The 10,222-nt window shown below is 41.2% G+C and overlaps 1 protein-coding gene across 1 annotated transcript in view; it reads left to right on the top strand.

The window, feature by feature from the left end:
* pacs2 (phosphofurin acidic cluster sorting protein 2) overlaps window positions 1–10,222 on the top strand; it is a 111,417-nt gene that overhangs the window by 87,732 nt on the left and 13,463 nt on the right. The window contains exons 16-20 of the mRNA XM_014026814.1: window positions 959–1,119; window positions 1,240–1,350; window positions 1,950–2,058; window positions 2,376–2,567; window positions 2,688–2,715. Of these exons, the coding sequence (XP_013882268.1) occupies window positions 959–1,119; window positions 1,240–1,350; window positions 1,950–2,058; window positions 2,376–2,567; window positions 2,688–2,715 (601 nt within the window). The remainder of the gene's footprint in view (window positions 1–958; window positions 1,120–1,239; window positions 1,351–1,949; window positions 2,059–2,375; window positions 2,568–2,687; window positions 2,716–10,222) is intronic.

Raw genomic sequence — 10,222 nt, forward strand, 5'->3', positions numbered from 1 at the left:
ATGCTGAGTCAGGCTTGATTTTTAATAATCTTTTCCTGTTAAATCAATAAATCAAATCAAATCAATGTTGTGAGTGGTTATATAGATATGGCTTGATTTGTCTGGGAAATTGGTTTGAATCCTATTTCTTTCCTATTCTAATGAAGATTTCTTGACTGAAAAAAAAAACCTCAAACCATATTTTGAGACTTGGATTTCCCAGCTGGCAGCTTTGCTAGCATGCAGGAAAATATGAGGCTTTTCTGCTCAGAATCAACGGGCCTCATGCAAGAACATGTTCGTATTCTTATCCTAAATTTCTCTTACTTTTGTTTGTACGAAGGGTTTGTACGAACATGCAACGTCAGATTGAACACACTCTTCTATCTTCAGGAAAAGTGTGTAAATGAGCTGTTTGTATCCAGCCGCTCGTGCACGCGAGAGGAGATTAGCATAATTACCACGATTAGCATTATTACCACCCCAAAAACACCATATAAGGCTATGTTTCCTGCCTCATATTTCAGGAAGTGTCCATTCATGAAAACTAAAGCGAAAACTAAAAAGAACTTTACGAGTTCAGAGATTGAAGTCCGTCTGTCAGGGATCCAGAAAAGAAAATCTGTCATTTTTATCAGTGTCAGCTGTGGAATAAAAGGAGTTGTTAAAAGTATAAACAACTGTGTTAAATCATTTTCATTTATTCAGAAGCCACACTGTCGCGCAAAGACCCAGACTTCCCTCTCCCCAACCACTTGGGCCAGCTTCTTTGGGGGAATCCCAAGGTGTTCCCAGGCCAGTTGAGAAACATAGTCCCTCCAGTGTGTCCTGGGTCCTCCTCTGGGTCTTCTCCCAGTGGAATTTTTTTGTCATACTTTAACAAAATCCAATTATTACAAATTTTCTTCCAATGCACTATATATCATGACACTACTTGCATTTAATCCTCTTTTTAATTTGACATGTCACGTTTTTTCAGTCACAGCTGCAACTGTAACTCCCAGACGCCCATTCCCATAAAGATTGCGGTGGCAGGAGCGCAGCACTACCTAAATGTGGTTCTGAGGCTTTTTGTGGACCACCTCTCCCCGAAGACCCCAGACTGGCTTAGTTACATGAGGTTTCTTATCATCCCAATAGGTTGGTGACAGTCCAGCTGTTACTAAATCTTGTTGTTGTTTCCCTATTAGATTAGAATAGAATTAAAGTACAACTAAYCTGAACATTTAATGCTGTATGTTTGATTTTCAACATCTTTAGGTGCACATCCAGTTTCCATATACCTTGGCACTATTGACTATCGCTACAACAAYTTGTTCCAAGATGCTGCCTGGAGGGATTTGTTCCATCGGCCTGAGGCTCCTGTTATTGGTGGGTCATTTCCTCTCATTCATTTAGGCACCATTGCCTAAATGAGAACAATCTCGGATCAGCTATAGTTTCCATGCCTGGCAGTACTGTCACTTTAAAATGACCAAACTGACATACTGTATGTGCTGAGTGAGGGTGTTGTAARATGAGGTGTGTATTGGGTTTGATGAACATGTGCACAGAAAAGGAGGGGGCAAAAATTGTGTTTTTCTGTTTATCTGGCAACCCTTAAGCCAGGCTCAGCTGCKTGCATCGCACATGCAGTGTTTGCATGATCACAGTTACGTCTAAACTGTGAATACACTAATGTTCCTTCATGCCTAGGGTGTTGTTAGTTTTGTTCCTAAATGCTGTAAAAGTGTGAGCAGCACAAAAAATGCTGCTCTCTGTCATTTATTGTAAATGTTGCTAGKGCAGAAAAACTGTTGACTGCAGCCACCTGTGTGCACATTTCACTGAAAAGCAGCTCAGGGAACCTTCACTGCTGCGAAAGCTTCTTTTGGCCATACAATTAAAAGTTTCTCTGCAAAGTCATAGAGGATTGTTTTGCATGCTGTGCGTTCAGGTAAAGAGTACTAATCATCATATATCCTGTGCAGCCCAGGAAAGTCTAGATGTGGCGTCGAGGGTAATGCAGTACATGGAGGGAGCTAATGAAGCTCACCAACTTCCCATCGCAGAGGCCATGCTCACATACAAACAGAAGAGGTATGTTCCTTCTTATAGGATTTCTCCCTTTATCAGTAGGACTTTTTTTCCATACTTAAAGGAGATTATAATATTTTAAATAAAAAGTAAAAATGAACAATTAAAAATATCAACTGTTGACAATTAAAAACAAATCATTTCATATTTACAGATAAAGTGCATATTGTATGTTTAGGGAAATATCTTTGCATCGATTTGTGTACCGATGAAACTATCATGGGGGGATGGGTGGTTGTCTAAGCATTGCTGTCTCCCCATCATTGTATGTGTGAATAACATGTTTTAATATTTTTGTTATGTTTTCTATTTTCCTGAAGGAAAAAGAGCTTTCATTTTGATTTTGCAGTAAGGTATTGTGTTTGTTTTTTACATAGCCTGATKATTCCTGTGCTTTGTGTCTGTCAGATACATTTCCTGTTGAACATGTTTATGTTGGAGCTTGCCACTTTACAGCTGCCTGCTAAGGGTTTTTTGACACCTATTTTGTATTTTAAAGTAATCAAAGAAAAGTAAGGAACTCCCTCTCTCCCTAAAGGACAGTAGCTGTTTTATTATTAGTATTTTTAGTCTATCTAATTAAATTTATACAAACTGTTAAAGCTGTTCATCACTGTGCTCCACCTGGACAGTGAGTATGAAATGAGAAACCGGCAGCTGGTTAGAATTGTTAACAATGAGCACAAAGAATCAGTTTATTGCTTTAAACTGACAGGACTTTAACTGAAGAGTTACAGAAAAAACTTCCAGCTGCCAAGAAATGTCACTGATTCTTTCATAAAACTGTCATCTGTCTCATTTAGTTTAGGTATGAAGTTCAATTTTATTTAGTTCAATTTAATATATTTAAAAATGCAGATAGAGTGTGTCACTACAGCCAAAAACTTCATTTGTAGCTTAAGCTGAAAACAAAATAAGGATTTTCTGTGAAAGTGCATTGTGAATGTTGCTGAATGATTTTCAGTTGATCAAAACATGAGCTGAAGGCTAAAATATGCTAACGCTAAAGGCTAAAAGTGGCAATTGGGAATAATTTATTTAATGAAAAAGTAGATAAAAGTTAATACAAGCAGAATTTAAGCTAATATCTAAAATAACCACGACTAAAGATAGTGGCCAAAATGAGCAGAAAACTAGATAAAACTAAAACAAATACATCAGTGGCTGAAAGATGACAAGCAAAGCTTTAGCTAAAAGCTAAAACCCACAGAACAGAAGTGAAAAGATAAAATGATCAAAATAAACAGTAGTTGAAGGCAAAAAACAAACAAACTAGTAGACAAAAGCCAAAATGAGCAAAGGAGTAGCTAAAATCTAATTTCACTAATGCTGTAGATAAAAGCCAAAAAAGTAGCTAAAACAAAATATTAGCAAAATAGTTAAAAACTGAAGTTGTGCTTCAGATGCAGTTTATGCTAAAATAAGATTTCAATGTTTTTTGAGATTCAAGTTCTTAATGCATTTTATGAGGGAAACAAAATGCAAATAAAGATGAACAATTAAAAAAATGTTCCAAAAACCAAAAGTCATAGGCATTATGTCATGAACAAGCTAAATGCTCGAATGTCTGAAATGACTAAAAGTATGTCCTGATGCATCTCAGTAATCCAGGTAGAAAAAATCAAAAAGAAAAATATAAGTAGGTCCTCTGGATGGGTTCTTCTTTAGTGAAACCTTTCGTCTCTCCTCCAAGAGACTTCTTCAGTCTGATGAGTTTCAGGTGAACTCAGCCTTAAAAGCACTGCCTCCACATTGGTGGACAAACAGGTTAGTCACATGCAAAAGAGGGCCATCACCTAACAATAGATGAGCTACATCGTCGGGTCAGGACTCTGCAGTTTACACTCATCTACAGGCCAGCGGTCACTCTTTCAGGGATGMAGATGTTCTCATCCTTGATAGAGAGGAACGTTGGTTTGAGAGAGGAGTAAAGGAAGCCATTTTTGTGAAGAAAAACCGTCCACCATTAAACAGAGGTGGAGGCCTTCATGTCCAGTTGTCCTCCTCCWACAATGCTGTCATTTCAAGTATGACTCAGCCCCATGTGAGCAAAAGGTGTGAATCAGGGCCCCAATGATACCCAACACAAATAGGGAAAGAGAGACAAAAACAAGGGGATGTTGAACCCCGCCTGCACTCACTACATACACATGACAAAACACTAAATAACCATAGCTGAAGCATCCAAACCAATAAGTCWGGTGATGGGGCACATGGGGTGTGCGTCGTTCCCGGTTGGCCTTCTGGGGTTGGGCTCCAGAGGAGGGGCAGACTGTCTGGTGGGACCTGGGCTGTGGGCGGACTTGTGGCTTAGTGGGGTGCCGGGGGCGGGGCAGGCGCTCCGGCTTCCCTGGGGCTGTTCGGGCTCCAGGGGTCTGGCTCCTAGTTGCTGTGGTCGGCCCGCTGGCTGGGGTGGCTGCCGGAGTCCGGCAGGTGGTCGGTTGGGGGTGTGCGCTTGGCCGTTGGCGGTGTGTTGGGATGGTCCGGGGTGTGGCTTCGCTGGGACAGGGGACTAGCCGGTTGGCCTGGTGGGGCCCGGGCCGAGACTTGGCTGTCTGCTCCTCTTCACCCCAGATTGAAGGGGTCTGCCTCCTGGGTTCGGATGTGAGCTGTACTCTGTAGGGGGTGGGTGCATATCCTGGACCTGGGGAGTATAGAGTATGTTTGGAGAGTGTGGTGGAGTTTGGCATCCATCTTGTGTGTCTTTGAATGAGTGGGTGAGAGGATGAGGATGGGATTGTGTCTGTGTATGCTTGGATTTTTGTCAGGCTGGGACTTGGGCAGCCCCTTCTTCAGGTTCATTTGAGGGCCCACTGCTTCCCCTGCCGCGCTGCCCTCTGGTGGGTTGTGCCTTTGCTCGCCGGCATGCTGGTGGCTCTTGATGTCTAGGGCTGGGTGCTTGGCTTGGGCATGTGTCGGCTCGGCCCGGTGGCTGCCCGGGGGGGCTTGGGTCCCTTGGCCCTGTTGGACCTTGGCCTGCACCCTGGGGGCCCGGGCCTCTGTGTCTATGCCTGGATCTGCTCTGGCACGGTGGGTGCCGGCGGGGCCTGTGAGCTCTTCGCTGCTGGCCCCACATTTTTTGGTTCCTCTGTTTATGATGCTGATGAAACCAGATGTTCTTCTGGTTCAGCAGCTTGAAGTAACTCCTCACTTTGTGGTTCTGGTTCTGCAGCAGTCTTCTTATCAGCCACTTGCACGTTGTTTTCCATCGGTGTCTCAGTTTGCTTCTGTTGTCCTTCAGCCTCAGATGTCAACTGATCATTCTCCTGTTTTTTGGTTCCAGCCGGAACTTGGTTAAGGAAATACTTCATGTTTGAAACTAACAGCTCTGCTCCAGCTCTATTCAGAGTCTGTCCATCAGACTGAAACAGATGTCAGCTCTCCCAAAAGAGATTAAAGTTTTCTACATATCTCACAGAGTGGTCAGCACAGAACTTTTCCAAAAAGCCATTAAGAGCGAACAGTCTACTGAATTTCACAGCCCCTCTTCAGGCTGTAGGAATTGGCCCACTGATCAATACATCCATGTTGAGATACTTAACTGCATTCAGCAACTGCATGAAATCCTTCTTCAGGATTTCTGATGTGAGGTTTTGTGTTTTTGTGTGTGTGATTCTTGTTGTCTTGTGCTTCCCTCTTGTGTCTTCTTCGTGGCACTACTCTTTCACCTCAGTGTTTCACCTTTCTCCAGATCATTCCATTCACACCTGTCTGCACTTGTAATTAGCTCAGCTGTCTTCCATTTCCACTTATCTCTGCATTGTATAAATCCTGCTCATTTTCTCTCCACCTTCGTCCGTTCATTGTTTGGTTCTCTGCCCTGGCTCGCCTCCATGTTCTCCTGGTTTTTTTTGTAAGTTCCTGTTTTGCCGCCACATCTGCTTCTTATTTAATAAAGTTTTTACTTTGAGCCTGCCTGCTTGCATTTGGGTCAAAACCTGCATACCGAACCTGTCATCTGACTGTCGATTCATAACTTCATCACTTCCTGAATGAATGATGAGTGTATTCAGAGCTGGATACTCAGCTGTGATTTCTAGAATATTCTCTGTGAGGTCAGACACTTTATCAGCAAAACTCAGAACTTTGACYTTTTTCTTGTTCCAGAAGCCTCTGATCCCATTCACCATTTTATCTGTGATGATCAGCATTTCTTGATTCTTGAAAGTCTCTCTTTGGACTTGCTTTGGCTTTGAGSTGGATCTGATTTCAGGTCCCTCTCTGAGATCAGGACATGAACTTTGTTCAGACTCACCAGTTTCTTCCAGTGATGTGAATCTGTTTTGAAGAAAGACTGCTCTGTCTTTATTTCTCTGGCCGTTATCAGTTGTTTTGATTACAGCCTGTTGCTTTCTTCTCCTTGCTGGTGGAGAAAATAATTTCTCTGTAATTATGGCCATTTGTTGCCATCTAAGAGCTGAATCCTTCCTGAGAGATTTTTTGGTCTGGCACAAAGAGAGTTCCATACAGCTTTACTCTCAGGAGCAGCTTCCATCTCTTTGTCCAGTGGATCTCTCATCTCAGCCTTCGCACCCATTTTAACACATGTTGAGTCCTCCAAAGCATTCATCTCTTCCAGACGATGAATCTTGAGCTCCAACACTGTCAACTTTTGGAGAAGCTGACAGAAATCCTCTTTGGAAAAGTAAGGAGGCATCTWGAAGCTTTTCTGCACTCACTCTCAGCAGTTGATGTTTCAAAATCTTCTCAGGTTATTCAACAGCCAAAAATAAAATCCAATGTTCTTCAATGCGTGTTCTTTTACTAAAATCCTGTCTTAACCAGGCATAGACTGCACAAATGTTGAATTGATTAAAATATGAAGCGAATAGAACATAGAACAAACCAGTACTGGTTCTGAATGGAGCTTTAATGCTTCCAGTTGCAGAGTTAGCAGCGCTCAGAACGACATCTGGAAATACAACAAGTTTTATAATTTTCTTCAGCATCCGGTTCCGCCCACCGCATTCCTGCGGCTGAAACTAGATACCCAGACAGCATAAAGTTTCCTAATGTTTAATTCAACGGTATCTATGAGTTGCCATGGTGCTCCAGGCATGTAACTAAAACTATTTTAATCAAGACATAACAGTAATCRCACAATAGTTTATAAGAAACTAGTAATTACCTAGGAAAACTATAAAATGGTGTTGTGCTTTTAGAATCAGTAAGTAAATGACCAATAAATTTCTTCACTTCCTTTTTAATATTTAAATCATTCAGTTGAGGTCTATATAAAGTGTAACTGCAATGCTTTGTTCTGAATTCCTCATTAGCTGCAGGTTCTCTTTCACCTCTGTTCTGAATTGCGTCTGAGAGCAACTCGTTTTGGTGCAGTCTCTTTAAATAAGGCACTCACCCCCTGCCCCCCTCCAGGTCTCACTCCCAGTGATCATTGTCCACCCTGTTCAGCCAGTTTTGTAGTTTGATAGCAGAGATACAAGTATCTAAAGCTTGTTTTACACTTGGAGGCGCACATCTCGTTTCCCCTGCYGAGTGACAAGAAATTGCGTAACTTCTGTGTGCTCTCCCGCTGCTATCCCCCGGTGACAGCCTTCGTGTACATATCCCCCAGTCAGGACTCTGTGACGTGAGCCTTGCAGCTTGGATTGTGTGATTGGTTAGAACTTTGTGGGTGTGTATGTTCACGAGGAGCAAAACAATGCTGTGGAGCAGGACTTAGAGCAGCTCTTCCTTCTGCATGCAATTTTGTTTAAAATGAAGTTTTTGTCTAAATCCAGTTGTTAAAAGAGATTTTTTCCATCACCACTGTTAACAAAAAAAAAAGATTTTCCTTAATGGACTCTTCAGTCAACACAACATCGTTGAGTAAAAAAAAAAACCACACTATCCAGCCATCATTGTTGTTTATATACTTATATGAGCTGTGGGAGGGCAGAGGGAGGAATTATGATAATTTATGCCCCGTCGCGTCTTCATCCCATTTGTACTCCGTCAGGAAAAAGACATCCGAAATGATGCAATCACCAACCCGCTGTCTCATGTCATATTGAAATTGTGCTTAACGGCACCAAACTTTAATTAATTAAAAGATTTATGTCCCAGGTTGTTCATAGTTTACTGAAATACCTTTTTTATGACCTCTGAAGCTTTTGTTCTCTAATTTTTACAGACATGTAAGCAGCAAACATCAGCTTTAACAGAGCAGATTGTAAAGGCAAAATGCTGATAAAGTGGCAAGAGACCAAATATTCTCAGCTTGTTTCCCTTTTGTTTCTTCCAGTTACTTTTTCAGCAGTGCTTGTGCTTGTAAGGTGTATGGATCATTGAAAATGGATTTCCTTTTTAGAAATAGGGGTTAAAATACGCAAAATAAGTGTTTTTACACTTTTAATTCTACAATCTATTTTAAAAATATCTATTTATAAAATAAAAATTCAAATTTTTAGTTGTCTTTAAAATGCAAATAAATACATTTTAAAACTCAGCTGATATTTCCTTTTTAAATAACAAAACCTTAGATCACCACAGCAGAAAAATAAATGAAGTTTTTTGTTATTTTGTGAGAAATTTTTGTCATAACACTTGGCATATGGATGTGTGTTAATTCATTACATTTCATGACCTTTAGTGGTTGACTGCCCTCCTTGGATAACCAGAGAAAAACAAACAATGATTATCATTTTTTAAAATATTTTTCTTACCATAGAAAACATTTTAAGTTTAAAATTAAAAAAAACTATTTGTTTGTTTCTTGATTTAAGCTTTTTGGGAAAATAGACGTTCAATGACAAAAGATCCACAAACCTGGCTGTTCATGTCTGTCTATTATTCATTTTGTTTGACGTAAAAATATAAACATCCTGTTAGTAAAGTGTCCGTATCATAATGATGCTTTTTTTCCAGTCATTTGATACCAAAATCTCAAAACATTAAAACATGTTCAATTGGGAACTCTAAAATCAAATATATTTGTTGCCACTTGGATGATGTCCTTATTCCACCCACCATGTCCGCGTTTGAAAAGGCAGAGTCTGAGGGCTCGGGGAAAGAGGAGTCCATGGCCATGGCAGAGGTCACAGAAGTTTTCAGAAAGTCTCTTGGTGGGAGGGCGCCGGGGAGGACGAGATATGCCCAGAGACTTTTAAGTCTCTGTATGTTGTGGGGCTGTCATGGTTGACATGTCTCTTCAATGTCACAGGACTGAGACAACGCCTGCGGGGTGACAGACTGTGTTGGTGGCTCTCATTTATAAAAAGAGGGACCAGAGAGATGTTTCAGCTATTATGGGATCGCACTTTGTAAATTCCCCAGGAAAGTTTACTCTAGGGTGTTGTAAGGGAGGTGCCGAACAATTGTTGAACATCAAACTCAGGAGAAATGTGGCTTCTGTCCTGACTATGGGACAGTATACCAGATCTTTATTCTTGCAGAGCTGCTAACTCATGGGAGTTTGTCTCTGTAGTCCACATTTGTTTTGGGGACCTGGAGAAGGTTTATGATCGTGTTCATTGAGTCATTCTGTGAAGGGTGCTGTGAGAGTATGGGGTGTCTGGATTGCTTTTAAGGGCTATGCAGTCCCTGTAGAACCAAAGCAGGAGCTCAAACTGAGCTCGTTCTCTGTGTGGGTTAGACTCCACCAGGGCTGTCTCTTGTTGCCAATCTTGTTTGTGTTGTTCACAGACAGGATCTCAAGGTGCAGTCATGGAGTGGAGGGTGTCTGGTTTGGGAACTTCAGGGTCTTGTCTCTGCTTTATGCAGAGGATTTGGTTCTGTTGGCGCCTTCAAGCTCAGACCTGTAGCATTCTCTAGGGCAGTTCGCATATGAGCATGAAGCAGTTGGAATGAGAGTCAGCTTTTTTAAGTCCAAACACTTGGTTTTCAAACAGAAATGGGCCAAATGCCCCCTCTGGGTTGGGGGGGGAGTCTTTGCTTCAAGTGGTGGAGTTTAAGTAAGTTTTGATTATTTTAATTTTGTTCAGTTTGTGTGTGTAGTTCATGATTACAGCGGGTAAAATAAGTATTGAACATGTAACCATTTTTCTCAGCAAGTACATTACTAGAGGTGCTAATGACATGAAATTTTCACCAGATGTCAGTAACAACCCAAATGATCCATACATACAAAGAAATCAAACCATRAATGTCCAGAAATGAAGTTATTTGTAATAATGTGGAATGGCACAGGGAAAAAGTATTGAACACA

The sequence above is a fragment of the Austrofundulus limnaeus genome, unplaced genomic scaffold (assembly GCF_001266775.1).
Source record: "Austrofundulus limnaeus strain Quisiro unplaced genomic scaffold, Austrofundulus_limnaeus-1.0 Scaffold592, whole genome shotgun sequence".
Lineage (NCBI taxonomy): Eukaryota > Metazoa > Chordata > Actinopteri > Cyprinodontiformes > Rivulidae > Austrofundulus > Austrofundulus limnaeus.